General features: G+C 43.4%; 1 protein-coding gene across 1 annotated transcript; it reads right to left on the bottom strand.

Moving 5' to 3' along the window:
• Nucleotides 1–578: 578 nt before the first annotated feature.
• On the bottom strand, nucleotides 579–5,730 carry LOC139754570 (uncharacterized). Its single transcript, XM_071671944.1, has 2 exons — nucleotides 5,560–5,730; nucleotides 579–3,151 (listed from the first exon to the last, which is right to left on the bottom strand). Exon 2 carries the CDS (start codon nucleotides 3,135–3,137, stop codon nucleotides 2,748–2,750), a length of 390 nt encoding a protein of 129 aa, XP_071528045.1. The 5' UTR covers nucleotides 3,138–3,151; nucleotides 5,560–5,730; the 3' UTR covers nucleotides 579–2,747.
• Nucleotides 5,731–22,036: the final 16,306 nt, after the last annotated feature.

The raw sequence follows: 22,036 nt of genomic DNA, 5'->3' as shown, positions 1-22,036 counted from the left end.
AATGGTCGTGCTGTCGCTCCCATACGGGGGGGTGTAACAAAACGTTTCACGATCTGGTAATAATGTGCTGGATACTGGCGAGTGGAACCCCAGATTCGTCCCGATGAATATTCTGGCGGGCGATATTATCATCAAAAGGACATGATGAGGTTTGTTTTGCCACACGGTTTCCCTCTCTGAGAGAGAGAGAGAGAGAGAGAGAGAGAGAGAGAGAGAGAGAGAGAGAGAGAGAGAGAGAGAGAGAGACTCCTAGTCAAGCCGGGAGTGTTCATCCTATACCGTGACGCTACCTTGTCTATTCTTCTTTCCCCTTTAGAAATATCTTGTCGATTAATAAAAGAGTTTTGACTCTTCAAAATGAAGGAACATATCCATTTTGAGCAAACAAATTTCGAGTTTCTTGTAGCCTCTGTACATTCATTGAGTGTAAGGGAGCAAGGCATGTGTTGCTCTATTCCTTTTCGTCTTCATGACCATATATATATATATATATATATATATATATATATATATATATATATATATATATATAAAGTATATAAAGTATATATTCTGTGGCAGTGGAGAATTAAAGACTCTTGTATATGAAAATAATGTTTATAAATACAACATATTGGTCCACATAGATTATCTTTGGAAGCACAACAAGCATATTTGGACAAGATATGCCATCAAAATTGAACTGTTTCCTGAACGGTTCGTGAATCAATTTGATCATAGATATTACACTCGTTGATAAATAAGAGTTTGTTTACAATTTCAAGTAAATATTAAATAAATAAATATTTAGATCCCAAGTTTTGACCCTATTATTTTTGAAAAAATAATAATTAATTGGGTTTCTTTTCATGTTGCAGGAGAAAAACATACTATTATGCTGGAGTGTTTATCGAAACTAAGCGATAAACCTCAGCAGACCTTGAACATCCATAAGAATTCTTTCCACACCAACTAACATATAAACTTGAACCTTCGTAGCTTTTTTTTAACTCACCGAAACACACTCTAAACACTGAATCAGTTGGTGCCATGACGCACTATCTCCCGTGTTTACAACACGCACTCCGACCATTACATACAGACACAAACACACACACGCCATGAAGGAAATTGTGGCAACCCACGATAAAAAGAAGATACAGACCACAATCATTCGTAGGAATATTTAGCATTGTATGCAGAGGTCGTGTTTGATAGACGGTGGGGGGTAAACATGGCGAGAGGATAGAATCCCAAGACAGTCTACCCCAGGATGGAACGACCATTTCATCTCTGTGGCATCCACCTACAGGACCGTCTGAATGAGAAGTGCAGATGAACATTTTGGCACAATTTGAGAGTGAACATCCCATGTACTCTCGGGTAGTACAGCGTATAATGTACACTCTCGCATCACTAGCCTTGGAAGGTTCTCTGATTACATTAGAGATCCAATACATATAAGAGAAATATTCACATTATTTTTTTTTTGTAATATGTACAAAAATATTACACTTATGACTTTGGACTTGGAACCAAAAGGAAAGACTATTATAGTTGCTGCCGCGGCTATGTGGGGCGCGTCTGGGACCTTGTCTGGACAAGGAGGACATAGGACTAATGCTAATGGGGAAGCTAAGACTTCTCACATATATGATAGGCACACGCCTGATAACTCATATCTGAAATCAAATGTAATTTAGCATACCTCAGCCTGATCAAAATTCCATATCAAAGATGTTCATTGGCTGTTAACATCTGTAGTGGTCTTTACTTAGTCTCTTGCCTTATCCAACAGTCAAGCCTGTGTTGACTTCCTTGGCCACTGGTGGGACGGATATTGCTGTTCCGTGAGCCTCCTGTATTAATGCATTTACCTTCAGCCTCTTCATGAGTGACATGTTCTCACACCAAAGGGGATCTCGGCCACTACGAGACGATCCTGAGTGGCTCGTCCAATGGCTGTGGTAGTACCGTCAGACTGTGTGGGACTGTTATACAAGTCATCTCTCACGATCACCTTTGGCATTTCATGCAAGAGGTGGTGTTCCCCAGGTCTCCACGCAGATGGGAGATGCTTCGCAGCTGTCCAAGTGGGAGGGAATCGTCTCCATACTGAAGGGAAGACGCTCCAAGGTCTCTACTTGGAAGAAGAGGTGCTGTCAGGTCTCCAAGTGGACGAAGAGGTGCTCTCAGGTCTCCACGTGGAGGACGAGGTGCTCTCAGGTCTCCACGTGGAGGACGAGGTGCTCTCAGGTCTCCACGTGGAGGAAGAGGTGCTCTCAGGTCTCCACGTGGAGGAAGAGGTGCTCCCAGGTCTCCACGTGGAGGACGAGGTGCTCCTAGGTCTCCACGCGGAGGACGAGGTGCTCTCAGGTCTCCACGTGGAGGACGAGGTGCTCTAAGGTCTCCACACGGAGGGACAGGTACTCCCTCCTACAGGTTACTTCGCGGCCGCCAGCTGCGTACGCCTAACACCGCCGCCGCCGTCCCATACACCAACGGACGACACATGTGAGGCGGTCTGTGTGTGTTGGCCCGACTCGCGACGTCGAGTACTCGTGGTTGACCAACCGTTGCGGCGTTCCCACATCCGCCTGATATTTCCGGTGACTCCCCGCTGCTCTGCGGGTCCTTGGACCATCGGGGTCAGCCCCCTAAGCTTATGAATCTATTTCATGTCGTTGTTGACGAGCAGGAGAAGAGAAAATCTGAAGATGTTGCGGATATACGTAAAACAATGCCTTCAGGAGTACTTGTAGGAGTGTTCAGGCTACAGGAACATTGAGGGCGCCACAGGCGGTGTAGGAGCGGAACTCGTCGTAGATGCGGGAGTTGTCAAGGGTGTCCATCCTGCCGTCCATGTAGGAGCAGAAGGACAGCACGGCCTTCATGAAGTCGTCCTCACCAGTACGAGCGAGGAGGTCGCTCAGGGCACCGTCAGGGTCGTGGAGGTCGTCGAAGGACTGGAGGGCTGCGTCGAGGGAGTCGTCCTGAGCACTGGTCCAGGACTCTTCGCTTGACGACCCTGTGGACGACTTACGACCATCGGGGCTACGACTACGTTCATGGTAGAAGACGGCCTGGGATGGCATGCCGTGGGCGCGAGCTCGCTCCATGACCAATCTGGCGCGGATCTTCTGCACTGCGTTGCCCATAGAGTCTCCTCAAGCTGAAGAGAAAAAAAGTGAAGCCATTAATATGCGAGGCACCAAGCATGTAACACCATCATACTTATAACAGTCGAGTAAGTGATTGTGCCTTAATATGCAAGCAACACACACACACACACACACACACACACAATCAAAATTGCTAGGTTAGCTATCTTCTGGGAATGGAGAAAGTGAATCACGAGGGATTGCTGCTAGACACAGGTAACATTTGTAAGCATGAAAGGCAGAAGGATTTCATCATGAAAATGCGCGTATGTGAGGCTATTTGTAATAATCGTTTGTGTGTGACGGGGAGAGAGAGAGAGAGAGAGAGAGAGAGAGAGAGAGGAGTTTTATGCTCATGTTGCTTCCTCTCTTATCCTTGTATGTATGTAACATGTCTTTACTCTATTTGCCTATACACACACACACACACACACACACACACACACACATTCTCCATATTGGAGGAAGTGAAATGTTTTAGATATCTGGGAGTGGATTTGGCAGCGGATGGAACCATGGAAGTAGAAGTGAGTCACAGGGTGGGGGAAGGGGCGAAAGTTCTGGGAGCGTTGAAAAATGTGTGGAAGGCGAGAACATTATCTCGGAAAGCATAATGGGTATGTTTGAAGGAATAGTGGTTCCAACAATGTTATATGGTTGCGAGGCGTGGGCTATAGATAGGGTTGTGCGGACGAGGGTGGATGTGTTGAAAATGAGATGTTTGAGGACAATATGTGGTGTGAGGTGGTTTGATCGAGTAAGTAATAAAAAGAGTGTGGTTGAGAGAGCAGAAGAGGGTGTACTGAAATGGCTTGGTCACATGGAGAGTGAGTGAGGAAAGATTGACAAAGAGGATATATGTGTCAGAAGTGGAGGGAACGAGGAGAAGTGGGAGACCAAATTGGAGGTGGAAGGATGGAGTGAAAAAGATTTTGAGCGATCGGGGCCTGAACATGCAGGAAGGTGAAAGGCGTGCAAGGAATAGAGTGAATTGGAACGATGTGGTATACCGGGGTCGACGTGCTGCCAATGGATTGAACCAGGGCATGTGAAGCGTCTGGGGTACACCATGGAAAGTTTTGTTAGACCTGAATGTGGAAAGGGAGCTGTTGTTTCGGTGCATTATACATGACAGCTAGAGACTGAGGGTGAACGAATGTGGCCTTTACTGTCTTTTCCTAGCGCTACCTCACGCGCATGCGGGGGAGGGAGTTGTCATTTCATGTGTGGCAGGGTGGTGACGGGAATGAATAAAGGCAGCAAGTATGAATTATGCACATGTGCATATATATGTATATGTCTGTGTATGTATATGTATGTATACGTTGAAATGTATAGGTATGTATATGTGCGTGTGTGGACGTGTATGTATATACAAGTGTATGTGGGTGGGTTGGGCCATTCTTTCGTTTGTTTCCTTGCGCTACCTCGCTAACGTGGGAAAGAGCGACAAAGTATAATATAAATATATATATATATATATATATATATATATATATATATATATATATATATATATATATATAGATATATAGATAGATAGATAGATAGATAGATAGATAGAGATAGAGAGAGAGAGAGAGAGAGAGAGAGAGAGAGAGAGAGAGAGAGAGAGAGAGAGAGAGAGACCAGGGCCAGCAACAGCTATCAGGAACTAGCGGAAGTGGGAAGAGGTAACGCACTCGGGGCAAGCCTTAGGAACCAGGTCCCATCCCTTGCTGGGCCGAGAGAGAGAGAGAGAGAGAGAGAGAGAGAGAGAGAGAGAGAGAGAGAGAGAGAGAGAGAGAGAGAGAGAGAGATGGTGATGATTAACGTATTGATCACGAATCAGAGAGTTATAGGTAAAAAAAAATAGTCTAAGGAGGAAATACCAACTGCCACAGAGCAGGAACGGAAGGTGAAGATCAAATAAGATCCAAATGGGGGGCAAAAATTAAGACGTGCAGAAAACGATGAATTAAAGAACAAAGTACTAAAGAATCAAATGCTGTACTATAACATACATCAAATAAATAGATACTAAATGATAAACGGTGGAAAAATCTTCCAAGTTACATTAATTTCAAATCTGTGAATATCTAACTACGAACTAACAGACATCAACTTTTCAAATCTGGCAAGGAAGAAGCGTATAACGAATAAGGAAATTAAAACATTCATGTCTTCTACACTGTGGCAAATTACACGAACCTCTACAACCAGGAAGAATACATGTATAACGAAGAAATAAACAAACGAGTTCATGAGGAACTAACTAGTGAACATTCACTCCACACACCAGAAACTGGCCATGAACAATGTCCTTAGGTGAGTATATCCAACATTCTAAATTTGATAGAATTTCTCACATCAAAGAAAAAAGAAGAAAAAAAACTTCACTGTTCTTAACTCTTGGTTGACAATCTAAGGTTACACTTACAATTATAGGTCAGGTCGGGCTTCAAGTGCTGCTGGAGGTCACAACGATCGAGAAATGTCGTCACTGTTTACAGGTTATCCAACAATTCACCAGTCCTGCGGCCTTCGGCGTGCCAGTCACTAGGGTCGGAGCAACACATCTGACAAAGACACTGACTTGGCCGACTGTGATGGAGCGGTCAGCGGCGCGGGGGCTTATATAGCTTCCTGCCGGTGAAGGGCGGGGCTTAGAGCGGAGAGGCGAGGACAAGTCATGCGAAATGTCTCATGTTTGCTTCAAGCTTGATTCTTGTTCACATATTTACCCTTTGTTGTTGTGGTTGACGATACTGCAGCTTCATTCTGAGGCTTCATCTTTTTTTATCATTTCTTTCAGCTTAGGCGTTATTGCGCCTCTGGGCGAGGAGTTAGGCTGTGAATTTGAAGTAACTAGGCGTTGATTTCGGGTCGTCATTCACTCTAACGGAAAACGGGAAAGATACCATTTACAGCCAACCTCTCACGCCGCCTCCGTGAGGACTTCGGTAAGAGGGTGGACAGGTGAGGATGTGGGCGTGGCCAAGACGTTATGGCATCTAAGGGTATGGGTGTGGCCAAGGGGGTGTGGCAGCTGAAGATGTGGGCGTGTCCGAAGGGTTGTGACACCTAAGGATGTGGGCGTGTCCGTGGCGTTGTGGCGAATGAGGATGTGGGCGTGTCCGTGGGTTGTGGCGACTGAGAATGTGGGCGTGGCCGAGGAACTGTGACAACTGAGGATGTGGGCGTGTCCGAAGGGTTGTGACAACTAAGGATGTGGGCGTGACCTAAGAGTTGTGGCAAATGAAGATGTGGGCGTGACCTACGGGTTGTGACAACTGAAGATGTGGGCGTGTCCGAAGTGTTGTGACAACTAAGGATGTGGGCGTGACCGACGGGTTGTGACACTAAGGATGTGGGCGTGGTCTAGAGTGGTCTCGTCAGGAGGAGGGGGTCGCTGGGGAAGACTCATCTTTCTCAAGCTTGTCTAAAGCTTACCGAGTGTCGACCTCCACAAAGAGCACCACACACACACACACACACACACACACACACACACACACACCAGCTTACTCTACTGCTCTTATAGCTTTATCAAGCTGTCAGCTTTAGCAGCCTTTCGTAAACTCAGAGACCTGAAAGGATTCAGCTAAGCTTAACCTGCTTTTGGCCAAATCTGTCATTTAAGCTGTTTAACTGTTTTAGCTGACTTGAATACATCACAAGATATTATCATAAAGTGGTCATCAACATTTCACGGTAAACTGTTCACCCAAGGGGAAGGACGCACCAGTGTTTACCAAGTCTTTTATCTTCTATTAAAAACTTTGTACTTATTTCTATGCGTGTATGTACTTGTGTGCGACTGTGTGGAATTTACCCATTTGTCGTATAGGAGAAGGAGGGAGAGTTCTTCACACCCGGGACTCCCATCCCTCTCATCTCTCTTTAAACTTTTACTTTACTGTAATACAACTTTTTAAACTTTTGTATGCTGACCTCATTCTTGGTCTTATAATTCAGTTACAGTATTACTATTTGTGATTACAGTATGTGTATTACAGGAGAGAGAGTCTTACACTCGTGTTGCCCCATGCCATGTCTTTACTCGCTTGTGTGATGTGTACATACACATACCTCCTCATTTTGAGCTAGGTACCCATTTAGATGTATGTATGCAAGTATATATATATATATATATATATATATATATATATATATATATATATATATATATATATATATATATATATATATATATATATATATATATATATATATATATATATATATATATATATGTAGGTATGCATGCAATTGTTATAAGAAAAAGCTTTACCTGGTGGCCATATCACCTTTAATGAACCTCTGGTGCTGTTTTAATGAAGAATATTATCAGGCTTCTGTCACCTGTCGACGTAAACGTATGACAGGTCAGGGGCACATGTGTGACAGGTCAGGGGCACATGTGTGACAGGTCAGGGGCACGTGTGTGACAGGTCAGGAGCACATGTGTGACAGGTCAGGGGCACATGTGTGACAGGTCAGGGGCACACGTGTGACAGGTCAGGAGCACATGTGTGACAGGTCAGGGGCACATGTGTGACAGGTCAGGATCACATGTGTGACAGGTCAGGAGCACATGTGTGACAGGTCAGGGGCACATGTGTGGCAGGTCAGGATCACATGTGTGACAGGTCAGGGGCACATGTGTGACAGGTCAGGGGCACATGTGTGGCAGGTCAGTGGTGCAGGCCGTGACTGGTCATCGTGTGAAACTTGCAACCTGTATGGAAAAACCAGGAGAAAAATCTGATTAGAGAACACGATGATTAGAAACCAGAGAACACCATCAACAGAAACCGGGTGGTAAATTAAAAAAAAGATGCAATATCTCTAATGTAGAGATGGCTTGATATATGCATGTGGCCTATCATTACCATATCTAAATTCCTTATCGTTAAGTGACATATCATGAACGTATTCAGGTAAATGCTTAATCATTAAAGGCTCTTCTATCCCCTAGTAGTTGATATGATACCATTTCTGCCGAAGGACCACTCAAACACCACCTCTTTCCATTTTCTTTCTTTTTGTTTTTAAGACTAAGCTTATCCCTATTCCTGGCCGCGCACTCTTACCATTTTCTTATTACTTTGACCGCACCCACTTCTCGTTTTCTGAAAACTCTTTTATCTATTTGCTTTCGGTACCCTGTCAGTATCCCCGACCAATTTTTTCTTAATCTTCCCATTTTCATTCACCCTAACCGCAGACCAGTTTCCATGCTCCCTCCACCCTATTCCTTAACTAGACCTTCCTTTTTTTCGTTCCTCTCCCACTTCTGTCACACAGATCCCCTCTTTCCCATATTTCCAAACAAATCAACTTTTCTGACCTTACATATCTTTCCCCTCTCTCTCTCCTCCTCCTCCTCTCCCTCCGGACCTCTCTCCTCCCTCAACCTTGTACTCCAACTACACATTTCTCACCTTCCCTTCACTCACCACCACTTCCCCCTGACCCAACTCCACTCCCTGAAAGATCAACACCTCTCCTCTCCCCTTGATCACGTCCCTTTGACCATCTCCTCTTCATCTCCCTTCACTGAAGGCAAGACATCCCTCATCTCCAACATGACATCTTCTTCCCACCCTTCAAAATCAGACCATCCTTAAAGTACCCCAATCCTCTCCCTCACCCTTTATCTACCACTTCTCCTCTTGCTCCTTTCACTCCATTCTATCCTCCTTCCACCTTTAACTCTGTCCTCCCGTGCCTTCGCCTAACTGAGGCGGTTTATGTGTTGCTAGAGACAGAGGGACAGGCAGGAGAGACTCAAAGAGACAAACTGTTTATCATGATGGAGACAACACGACGTGTGGAGGACCCGAACGTGTGGATATTTGAGAGATGTGAGACAAGGGAGATGTGAGAGAGTGATTCACATCTCTCATGCCCACAGGAGAATCAGGGGCCGCTGCAATCAATGTGTCTGGAACAGAAAAAGGAACAGTGAGGAATTATATTGAAAACCTTTAGGATAATGAACTTTCCTTTTGGTGTCCGCTGCAAATCAACGTGTCCGGAACAGAAAAAGGAACAGTGAGGAATTATATTGAAAACCAATATGATAATGAACTTCACTTTTGGTGTCAAGTGTGTATGAAACTCGAGTACATAAAGGGTTTAGATATGCTGGAAGATGACATGGGAGAAAGCTGTGTCATAAAGTGTGTGTGTGTGTGTGTGTGTGTGTGTGTGTGTGTGTGTGTGTATGTGTGTGTGTGTGTGTTTGTATGTGTCTGTGTGGGTTTGTATGTTATCTTACACGGCCAACCTACAGTAACTGTGTTATGAAAACGCCAAATGTCAGATCCGCGAGAGAAGGTCAGGCTTTCCAACACTGTTAAGAAAAACAAGTCGACCAAAAACCCAGAAACCTTGAAATAACAACAGATTCACTCGCTTTGCATGAGCGGGGACGACCACACATTATGAAACTCAGGATGATAACTGTAGCGACGTTGCCTTCCCTTCATCGTACTCTAAGACACAACGAAGACTTTCCCCCAAGTACAGACGCCCATGAATCGACCCTCAAGGTGGTGTTTCAGCGCCGATAACAACAGCAGGAAGATGAAACGCGGTTGAGTCACAAGACGTCACACCTACACCTTGCCTCTCTGGATACGGGAGGGGGACACACACTGGTGCAGACATGAAAGTTAGAAAGGTACAAGGTATCGAAGGAAAATGTCAGAAACTACGAGCACAGAGGTGAATCGTAAGTATCTATCAGATGATATCTTCCTGTGAGAATTAATCTCTGTATTCCTATGTGCAGTGATGGCCAGCCGCAATCATCGCGGTTCGGATAGATATAGCTAAAGGGACAGATAGAAACTGATATAGCTAGAGGGACAGATACAAACTGATATAGCTAGAGGGACAGATATAAAGTGATATAGCTAAAGGGACAGATACAAACTGATATAGCTAAAGGGACAGATACAAACTGATATAGCTAGAGGGACAGATACAAACTGATATAGCTTAAGGGACAGATACAAACTGATATAGCTAAAGGGACAGATACAAACTGATATAGCTAAAGGAACAGATACAAACTGATATAGCTAGAGGGACAGATACAAACTGATATAGCTAAGGGACAGATACAAACTGATATAGCTAGAGGGACAGATACAAACTGATATAGCTAAAGGGACAGATAGAAACTGATGTAGCTAAAGGGACAGATATAAACTGATATAGCTAGAGGGACAGATACAAACTGATATAGCTAGAGGGACAGATACAAACTGATATAGCTAGAGGGACAGATACAAACTGATATAGCTAGAGGGACAGATACAAACTGATATAGCTAGAGGGACAGATGCAAACTGAGTATCTTTACCGATTAATGATCCAAAGCTCGAAAGGGACCAGATCATTGTTGTCGTAGATACAAACTGATATAGCTAAAGGGACAGATACAAACTGATATAGCTAGAGGGACAGATACAAACTGATATAGCTAAAGGGACAGATACAAACTGATATAGCTAGAGGGACAGATACAAACTGATATAGCTAGAGGGACAGATACAAACTGATATAGCTAGAGGGACAGATGCAAACTGGTATCTTTCCGTTATGACCAACAGCCTCGAAAGGACCCACTGATCTATTGTTGTCGTGTGAATTCCTATGTGTTGCATTGATTCGCTACCCCAGTGAGGGACCACTGGTTCAGGGTGGAAACAGGTGGGACGTCTTGTTATATAGTTCAGAGTCGTATGTTAAGCAATTAGTGTGTACACTTGTAAGACATAAGAGCAGACAGGTATACTAAATAGAAACAATTTGGAAAAGAATATCACTTAATTTTCCATTTCATTGTTTGAGGTATTGAACTTTCTCTTCCTTATCTTTATTTCATTTATAGAACTTTCTCTGCCTTATCTTTATTTCATTTATAGAACTTTCTCTGCCTTATCTTTATTTCATTTATAGAACTTTCTCTGCCTTATCTTCATTTCATTTATAGAACTTTCTCTTCCTTATCTTTATTTCATTTATAGAACTTTCTCTTCCTTATCTTTATTTCATTTATAGAACTTTCTCTGCCTTATCTTTATTTCATTTATAGAACTTTCTCTTCCTTATCTTTATTTCATTTATAGAACTTTCTCTGCCTTATCTTTATTTCATTTATAGAACTTTCTCTTCCTTATCTTTATTTCATTTATAGAACTTTCTCTTCCTTATCTTTATTTCATTTATAGAACTTTCTCTTCCTTATCTTTATTTCATTTATAGAACTTTCTCTTCCTTATCTTTATTTCATTTATAGAACTTTCTCTGCCTTATCTTTATTTCATTTATAGAACTTTCTCTTCCTTATCTTTATTTCATTTATAGAACTTACTCTGCCTTATCTTTATTTCATTTATAGAACTTACTCTGCCTTATCTTTATTTCATTTATAGAACTTTCTCTGCCTTATCTTTATTTCATTTACGATTAACAATTTGAACTTTTACGGTTACACTTCTTATCTTTTATCTCTAGAATTTCATCGACCTCCCTTATCGACCCCTAGATATTCAACGAACCCCCCCCCCCCGCCTGCACAGTTCGGTCGACTCATAGTGGCTCATAACGACCACTCTAAGAACAGCTAATCTACACTTCTCTCACCCATCAGTATGTAATCCCCGTCATTGATGCAGGAGTAAAATATCAAAGTGACTACAAAGTTGATAAATGATCAATGTGATTATTGATCTACTTTAAATGATATGATTATTGATCTACTTTCATTTGATTCCGAATGATAAAAATCAAGAAAAAAAATGGATTAAAAGTCTTTGAAGCTCTTTCGATAAGTGAAATAAAGGAAATGTTCTGTTATCTATCAATGTAATTAAGGTATGATTAAAGTCTGCTTAAATGCGTTCGAGATGAACCCTCCACTTTAGAAATATTCACCTGACATTGTATGAGAAATACTATTTCTCTTTCTGTAGCATCTCTGTTTACAGTGTATCATACATACTTAACGTGGGGTCCACAGAATCATACTTCTAAACCTCCCGAACATGATATTACGACCTCTGAGTATGATAGAGATAGGCAAAAGACCAAGGCATCGTACCTAAGGGTCGTATCATCGCGTTCAAGGGTCGTACCGTCGTGCTTAAAGAATCGTACTGTCGTGCTCAAGGGTCGTATCGTCGCACTTAAGAATCGTACCGTCGTGCTCAAGGGTCGTATCGTCGCACTTAAGAATCGTACTGTCGTGCTCAAGGGTCGTACCATCGTACTTAAGAATCGTACCGTCGGGCTCAAGGGTCGTACCATCGTACTTAAGGATCGTACCGTCGTGCTCAAGGGTCGTACCATCGTACTTAAGGATCGTACCGTCGTGCTGAAAGGTCGTACCGTCGTACTTAAGGATCATAACGTCGTGCTCAAAGTGGCTAATGGTAAAACAGTCCAGTGTGAAACGATGGTACATGGTAGGAACCAGCAGGAGGAGCGTGCCTGGGGTATGACCACACTTGGATACTGGTGCCATGCAGGGATACCAAACTGAGGCCAGCGAGAAAAAGCTTGACCCTGGGACCTGACCTCCACAACCCACAGACCTGGTCACTGATGGTCTAAGGTCCCACACCAGCAGATAGAAGACCCTAGTCCCTAAGACCACACCACTCCCTCCCCCACCTGGTCACTGATGGTCTTAGGTTCCAGATCAGCAGACTGAAGACCCGAGGACCTGACACTCCACAGACCTGGGGTCATTAACCGTTTAAACTGGCAGACCAGCAGGAGAGAGGAACCTGGCACCCACCAGCAGTAACCTATGAGGTGCTGGTCTCCGTCTTGTCTGGCTATGCTGATCAGTCGACGTCGTCTTTCAGGAGAGAGAGAAAAAAAAAATCTATTTTCGAACCTCTATTTTTTTCTTTTCCTGAGACATTTGTAAATACTCTGTGTCTTGTTAGGAGCATTTCAGAGAAGGGAGAAATATATATAGAGCCTTAGTAAGTGCATTCAGTTCAATCGTTTTCTTTATAATCAAAATGAGGCTTAATAACACAAAAGAATCAGATCCCTTTCAATTGATGATACTTGAGGATATAGGATTTAAAGCTCTTGTAAAAGCAGAGGAAAGTCGATGGAATGCAAGTAAACCGGAATAGATAGTTTGGTTGGTTGACACCTGACGATTTGCATAGCCTCCAAGAGACACGGCAACAAATCTGCTTCCTTTTAACTAAGTAAGTCAGCCACAAGACCCCAAGCCGAGGGTCAGGCGAGATACTAATACCTCGCAGCTGCCGGACGGGAGACAATAACCAGCTGATCAAGTGATGAATTGGCGACGCCAGTGAAAATTCCGAGCCTGACAGATCGGACGAGGACGAGTGAAAAATGAGGCGCGGTATCACGTGACCCAAAAAAAACCAGATGCATCCATCTGCCCACCACCTGATTTGCATCATGGACGCCGCTACGTTGCTCCGCCGGGCAAAGCAAACGACCTCCACTTTGTTTCGTTCTGGATATAATATTCTGGAAGGAAGATGAAGGCCCGTCTGTCAAGCGTCATCAACCCATGATCTACAAGGTTTAACATTTCCATGAGCTTGTGTTTAGTCTATCAAATGTTTGGTAGAGATTCATCACGTCTTTTGTGGGATGTGGTTTGAGTGCGGACGAAGCCGAGCGAACGAAGTAATCCACGCCGTTCGCGTCCCACGAGCCTCGTTGTTTGTCTTTATGACTTCGAAGGCGAGGAGGAAGAGGAGGAGGAGGAGCAGGAGGAGGAGGGGGAGGACACATGTGAAGTCCATCGACTTCCCTTTTATATAAGAGAGAACACAGTTATACAACAACAGTCGAGAGCTATATTACCCTCACTGACGTCTTTCCGGATCTATACTGAAGTTCATAGTAAGATACTGATACATAAAGGAGGCAGCGACGGAGGGCAGTGGAGACATCCTTGAAGGTGCCACCCCAGCTGACTGGCTACCAGGTAATGGAGGTGTGGAGGTGGGTGTACACACACACACACACACACACACACACACACACACACACACACACACACACACACACACATGTGACGTGGTTATCCTAAAATGCCGCCAGATTCTTCTGATTCGCTCGCAAGGGGAAGTTCCGTTTTCTGTCACTGGTGGGTCATCCGTGAGGGGACTTATTTGGTCGCCTGTACTCCACTTATGACCATTATGGAAGGAATACCCGTGTGTGTCATCTGTACAGGGAAGTCTTTGGCCGTACCCTTCCGAGGAAGTAGGTGTGCTGAGAAGGGAGTCTGTTGCATAACTAGGAAGTTCTGTACTGGGAGAATACTACGAAATTGAAATGATCAACACTAAGGTTATCTCTCATGAGGTTATTCTATGTGACTCTCTGCTCGACATAACACTTCTTTATATAGAACAACGTCAAATGCCACAATTATCATCATAACATACACACTCGATGTGTGGAAATTAATGCTTCCTGCCTGTTGTACAAAACATCGAAAAAAGGAGGCATTGCAGATTATAAAGGATTGATCAAAGAATGGTCGAGTGCATGAACTACTTACCAGTGTAACATTTCGTCTTTCGGGGACAATACTTGACCATTCTACATTCCTTTATATTTCTTCTTTGACAACTGAGTCTTCTCTCTCTCTCTCTCTCTCTCTCTCTCTCTCTCTCTCTCTCTCTCTCTCTCTCTCTCTCTCTCTCTTTCTCTGTACATCCACCCTCTCTCCCCTGTCCTTACCATGACCTGTGTGTATATAGCGCAGCTAGGCTGCTACTGTCTACCTTCCTTCACAAACATCGTCATGTCTCATCTGTGGGCCGAAGAGAGAGAGAGAGAGAGAGAGAGAGAGAGAGAGAGAGAGAGAGAGAGAGAGAGAGAGAGAGAGAGAGAGAGAGAGAGAGAGAGAGAGAGAGAGAGGACCAAGTCGCTTAATCGTTCACACATAAACTTCATTACTGTCCTTTTCCTGACTTTTGGAGTTGAGAATTTGAGCATCAAATTCTTGAATTGAGTTTCACAATATCTCTCTTCTCCTTAATGTTCTTTTCTTTTTCTCTTGAGCTCTTCAGAGGCTGGGATAATTGTTGCTGTAGCTGCCAGACGAATCCTACCTTCAGTTTCCTCATGAGCGAGTGGTCCGTCCGTTGCTGTATGAATTCCTCTGTATCATGTATGTTTGTGTTTTCTCTCCTGTTTGTTTGTATGTCCACCTGTATGTTGGGGTCAGGTGATGATAGGTAGTGGGAGGGGGATCCTGCGTCATGGTTCAGGTGGTAATAGGTAGTGGCAGGGGTCCAGCCACTCTACAGTAGATCCTACGAGGAAGAATGCTCTACATAAGAAAGACAAAAGAGGTGGACGATGCAAAATCATACGAACGTAAAAAAGTACTTTGCATTTAGGAGGGAAAAGACTTTCTTCATCTCTGCAGACCACGAGACGATAGTCAGCTTCGATTAGCATAACAGCATATCATCCTTTATTTCCCCAGTATGAATGAACACCCGAAAATAGTACAAGTTTCCAAGTTTTTCACGAGACTAAAACAGCATTTGCGAACCCCCCAAAAACACGACCATATGAAATGATAATTTGAGCATCGGTCATTCGACTAGGAAGAGAAAAATTACTCGCTTATGCCACTGTCATATTTTTCTCCCCTTGAGATTGATAGATTAATATATAGATCTTGTCCTGGCTATTTCCCCTGAGATTGATAGATCAATATATAGATCTTGTCCTGGCTATTAGACAGAAAAATGGATGTTAGACAAAGCCATTGCCTCGTTCAGCCCCTGGGTTGACCTTTTTCTAAAGACCTCCTCCTCAGGTCACAAAGGGGGGCGTTGGTCAGGTCACTGGGGACGTCTGGATCGCATGACTATAAAAAAAGTATTTTGGCGCTCTCAACAGCTGCGAGCAACGGAGGAGGTTCACACATTTGCATAAATGTTGCAGAGAGAGAGAGGGAGAAAAAAAAATAACTCGTCTGTTTGGAGAGAAGTTACATATTTGGTCTCATGGCCGATGTGTTCTGGTATATTTCTAATTTGTAAGAATTTTTCTTTTTAACGTTTTCTTTTGACACGTTTGTAAGAATTTTTCTCTTTTACGTTTTCTTTTGACACGTTTGATTTTGAATTTGTAAGAATTTCTTTTTCATTTTTTTTTTTTACATGTTTGTTGGTTATGGTAGTAAAGTGCTCATATATTCAAGGCTACGTTGGCGAGAGTGCTGTGTTGGAAGAGTGCTGTGTTGGGGAGAGTGCTGTGTTGGGGAGAGTGCTGTGTTGGGGAGAGTGCTGTGTTGGGGAGAGTGCTGTGTTGGAAGAGTGCTGTGTTGGGTAGAGTGCTGTGTTGGGGAGAGTGCTGTGTTGGAAGAGTGCTGCGTTGGGGAGAGTGCTGTGTTGGGGAGAGTGCTGTGTTGGAAGAGTGCTGTGCTGCAGAGAGTACTGCTTTATAAAGAGTGCTATGTTGGAGTAAGTGCTACGTCGGAGTGAGGGTTATGTTAGAGTGCCCGCTATGTTAGAGTTTATATTGTTGAATTAAGTGCTACGTTGGAATGAGAGCTATGTTAGAGTGCTTGCTGTGTTGGAGAGAGCGCTATATTGGATCAGGTGCTACATCGGAGTGAGGGCTAAGTCGGAGTGCGAGCTATGTTGAAGAGAGTTCTACGTCCTGCTGTCCTGGGTGCTAGGTTAGAGTGCGAGCTATGTTGGAGAGAGTTCTACTATGTTGGGCTGGAGTCTACTGTAATGGGGCGTAAAGAACGGTCGATATATAGTGAACTATGACGTGTGGCCAGAGAGAGAGAGAGAGAGAGAGAGAGAGAGAGAGAGAGAGAGAGAGAGAGAGTCAGAGAGTCATGCCATCACATGACCACGACTAAGAAGGTTAGCCAGCTGTGACTTGGTCACCAGCCCGCATCACTATGCATAGCCCGGGTTGTATGCGCATCACGTTTGCCTTTGATACACCTACGGTGTGGGGACGTGTCTGGCCACCTATCATCCAGGTGGCCGGGGTAAGAATCTCGGTCAGGAGCGTGGAAAACGAAGGAGCCTTGAGTATGGTCTGTCTGTCCATCTCCCGCCTCCCTGCTGGGAGCGTAAGGGTATTGTATCACTCTGTCTGGAACATTAGGGTAGCATTGTCTTAAGCTGAAAGGAGTAGGTACCGAGCATCTCTCAGGAGCATTTGTTATCATCTCGTGTGGAGCATTGGGTATTTCTCTCTCTCTCTCTCTCTCTCTCTCTCTCTCTCTCTCTCTCTCTCTCTCTCTCTCTCTCTCTCTCTCTCTCTCTCTCTCTCTCTTCACATGTAAATTCATTTGAACAAATTTCACGATCATGCACCCGAGAATCGAACCCGGTCCATCTTGAACAGTTAGGCGGACGGCATGCCCACCTGGCCCAGCGATAATCTAAAAATAATTTCTAAGACAACATCCACCTGATCAGTACCCAGGGTTCGATTCTCCAGGTGCGCTGGGGGTGAATCTTCACAGAGGTTTCCTGGAAACGTGTTTTTGGTACCTTATTCATATCCCTGGTCGAGGTTTGAAAGGGGGTCCAACGTCTACATCTTGGCAGACAATATTTGTGAGCGGATTGACATCAAATCCAAGGATGTGTTTTTCTAGACGAGAGCCGTTGGTCCAGCGCCTGCATTAACCACCTCTTCAAGGATCCGCCGGGCGTGACATACCTCGCGTCGGTCGCGTCTTATCAATTCTCATTGTAGTCTTGACACTGATGGCAGGGAAGGGAGAGAGAGGCGTCCGCGAGAAAATATCTGAAGAGAAAGGAACGCGAGATCATGTTTTACGAAGGATGATGACAGCGAGTCTCTCACCGAGCTTCTCCGCACTGACACTCTGTCTTCATGTTGATGATAAAGATGAAGAAATAAAGAAGAGAACAAAGATTGGTCCAGGATTATAGGTTTCTCATCTTTGAGTAGGTCTGTCCACCACTTGCTGAACACCTGTTTGTGACAGTGGTTACCTCCTCCCTTCGCCTCTCGTCCCAACCCCCTGGCAACCGAATGCCCCAAGTGGATACAACACATCACTTGCTCTTCCCCCCCCCCCCCCCACTGACATCGAACAAACATACATATACACACACACGGTACAGCATCGCTCTATGCAGGGTAGCCTCTCTCTCTCCCCGACCAGATGGCTCTCCAGGCTAGGACGATCACGAAAAAGGCGAAGGCATGTCTCAAGGTAAAGACTCAGAGCGTTGGATGTGTTGATGTCCTCAGGAGTTATTTAGTGACATCTCGACAGTTGTTTTTAGGAGGCTTCCTGCAGCAGGAGAACGTCCTGTGGTTGGTCAGGTTCTCCCACCGTCGCCCGGACCATAGTAGAGTTCCTGTGCTCTCGCTCTCTCTCTCTCTCTCTCTCTCACACACACTTAGGTACATCCCACCGCTCCTCCACCCTCATCAGCTCTCTCAACCACATCCTTTCTATTACCACACCTCTCTCTTACCCTTACATTATTTACTCGATCAAACCACCTCACATAACACATTGTCCTCAAACATTTCATTTCCTTTAATTACATGAACCCATTTGTTTCTTTTTAACATATACATTTCTATGGTTTATAGTAGCACTGTTATTACAGTTGATTATAATCGTAAGCCGATTCCTCAAACGTAAGATTTGAGTGATATATGAATATCCTTATATCTCGTCACCTTTTGAAAATTGCACATTGTCTTTCCCAAATGATGTAGTGTATGATAAAGGCGAGTGTCTCACAGTCTATAGTTATTCATACCTGTAACAGAGGACATATTGTACAGCCATATTAGGTTATAGAAGACATAATTCCTTCCGTTTTCTTTCTCGAGTTCTTGTGTCTGGTATTTCCTCAAGTGAAGGAGAGAGAAAAAAGAAAAAGGAGAAAATTTCTTGATCGTGCCTGGAGTAGCGACCCGAGATTTGGCCACAAGTTGTTTGTGACCTCGGCACAATCCTTCCTTCTCTCCCCCCCCCCCCCCCCGCACGCCTGGCCCCCCTTACCCTACTCCTGTTGACCTCTTGAGTCTTGTTATGTCAACACATGTGACTCAGGCCCCCTCCCTGACCCTCACGAGAGGGGTGAGCTGGCCTCTGCTGACCCCATTCCAAGCAACCATCGTCTACTGAGATTTCGCTTGTATGATTGTCTCTGTCTCCTGCCCTCTGTTTTGTAACTCATTTCATGGTGGAAGCAAGCTGCCCTACAATCTGCGTGGACTGTGGAAGAGGAGGTGGGGAAGTTAGCTAACAGAGGACCTGATGGTCCATGATATCTGCTGGAGGAGAGTATATGGAAACGTCAGAGATAACAGAAGACCTGATGGTCCATAATGAAGATATCTGCTGGAGGAGAGTATATGGACATGTCAGAGATAACAGAAGACCTGATGATGTATAACAAGGATATCTGCTGGAGGAGGGTATATAGAAACATCAGATGGCAGAACACCTGATGGTCTATGACGAGGTTATCTACTGAAGGAAGGTATATGGGAGAGTCAGATTGTAGAAGACCTGATGGTCTATGACGAGGATACCTGCTCGAGGGAGTTATATGGGAAAGTCAGATAATAGAAGACCTATTGGTCAATGACGAGGATATCTGCCGGAGGAGGTTATGTGGGAAAGGCAGATAATAGGAGATCTGGTTGTTTGTAACGAGTTTATCTGCTGGGGAATGCTAATAGTATTCTAAATTCCTTATCTCTGTAGATGAAGTCAGGATAGTGAGTAAGAGGGTTTCTTCCCATCACTACTTTCTCTGGCTTATTGCGCAGCAGGAAAGTCAACATGAAGGAACACACTGTAGTTGTGGAAACTAGAAACACACTCCAGGCACTTCAAAAGACTGGAAAGAAGAAGAAGAAGAAGAAGAAGAAGAAGAAGAAGAAGAAGAAGAAGAAGAAGAAGAAGAAGAAGAAGAAGAAGAAGAAGAGAAGAAGAAGAAGAAGAAGAAGAAGAAGAAGAAGAAGAAGAAGAAGAAGAAGAAGAAGAAGAAGAAGAAGCAGATATAATGATAATGGCTTGAGGCTTCCCAGCACTTTAGGCTAAAGTGAGTGCTAAACAAAATCCTTCTGGCTGTAATAGTGCAATTAGAAAGTCTCTTGTACCACTCTGTAAACACGTTCGAATTCTCAGTTCATTATCTATTGTTTTTGATGTATTAAGAGAAGCGTTGATGTTCTATCACCTGAATATCTAACTGCTATTTTGTTTAACGAAGAGAAAGTTTTATACCCGTGTTGCTCCGTCTCTTAACCTTGTATATATATATATATATATATATATATATATATATATATATATATATATATATATATATATATATATATATATATATATATATATATATATATATATACATTTGTATGTGCGTGTGTGTGTGTGCGTGTGTAGATCTACCTACGAATGATGTATCCACTACATTCCATAAGTTTAATCTGTATCTCCAGCCAAATAACTTTTTCCAGTGTTATAACGATCGCTAAAGAACACTCCGAAGTCAGGCCCGGATTCTCCACGAACGGCTGGCTAGGAGAGAGAGAGAGAGAGAGAGAGAGAGAGAGAGAGAGAGAGAGAGAGAGAGAGAGAGAGAGAGAGAGAGAGAGAGAGAGAGAGAGAGAGAGAGCCGAGGGGCGCGTCTCCAAGCCAGGATCAACAAGAACGACTCTATCAACAGTCACCAACTTAATTAAGGCTAAAAGAAAAAAAGAGAGAGAGAGAAAGAATCCTCACCCAACCACCTGAGACAACTTTTTTTTTTAACTTTTTTTTAACTTTTTTTTATGAATTCTTTAAATTCCTTCGTGTCAAGATGTTGGCTCTGCCTTGGTTCTCTGCTCAGTCGACGTGATGACATAAAATTCGTTTTTGTAGATATTTTTTTTTCTTCTTTGATAAATTCTATGTTTTTTCTTCAGCGACTAAATTCTAGTGGCTTCTTTTCTTCTTCTTTGATATATTTCTTATTCTTTTTTTTTTTAGCTGCTAAATCCTGATTCGTTTTTGTAGCCGTTCTTTTAAGAATATCTTTAACTTGGCCAAATCCTCTTGATGTCTGGATAGATTTCATTTTCTCCTTGAATAATATTTCTCTCTCTTCTTTAAGCAGCTAAAGCATGATTCGTTTTTGTAACCGTTTTTGTAACCTATTTCAAATCTTTTTTTTTTCCTTTAAGAATATCTTTAACTTGGCTAAATCCTCTTGATGTTTGGTTAGATGCTATTTTCTAAGCGTTCTTTTAACATTTGGTTATCATTAAAAAAATCTGGTCACACTTGGCTATTCACTGTGGTTGGGTTTTGGTTTGGTGAGGTGGACGGACGTACGAGTAGCAATTGTTGCTTGTTTTTAGCTGAGATTTAAGTTCTTTTTTAGCTTGGATGAGATGTGGATTAGCTTTCGTTAGCTTTGATGAAGTTCTTGTAACCATCCATTAGTCTTGGTGGTGTCAACAGGAGAATTTTGTGGTCAGGTCGACGTAAAAGCTGGATCTAAACCATATCATGTCTTAATTCATATTGCTATACAGACGTTTCTTTTTTTATTCCTGTCTTTAACAACTCTCTCTCTCTCTCTCTCTCTCTCTCTCTCTCTCTCTCTCTCTCTCTCTCTCTCTCTCTCTCTCTTCTCTCCCTATCTATCTATCTATCTATCTACCTATCTATCTATCTATCTCTATCTGTCTATCTATCTATCTATCTATCTATCTATCTATCTATCTCTATCTGTCTATCTATCGATTTTTCTACCTCTCTATCTCTCTATCTACCTATCTATCTACCTATCTATCTATCTATCTATCTATCGGGTATAAGGCTCAGAAAAAGCCACATATTTCCC

This window comes from Panulirus ornatus, chromosome 17, assembly GCF_036320965.1.
Source record: "Panulirus ornatus isolate Po-2019 chromosome 17, ASM3632096v1, whole genome shotgun sequence".
Classification (NCBI taxonomy): domain Eukaryota; kingdom Metazoa; phylum Arthropoda; class Malacostraca; order Decapoda; family Palinuridae; genus Panulirus; species Panulirus ornatus.
Note: the sequence above shows the minus strand (reverse complement) of the source record. Positions and strands in the feature narration are given on the sequence as shown.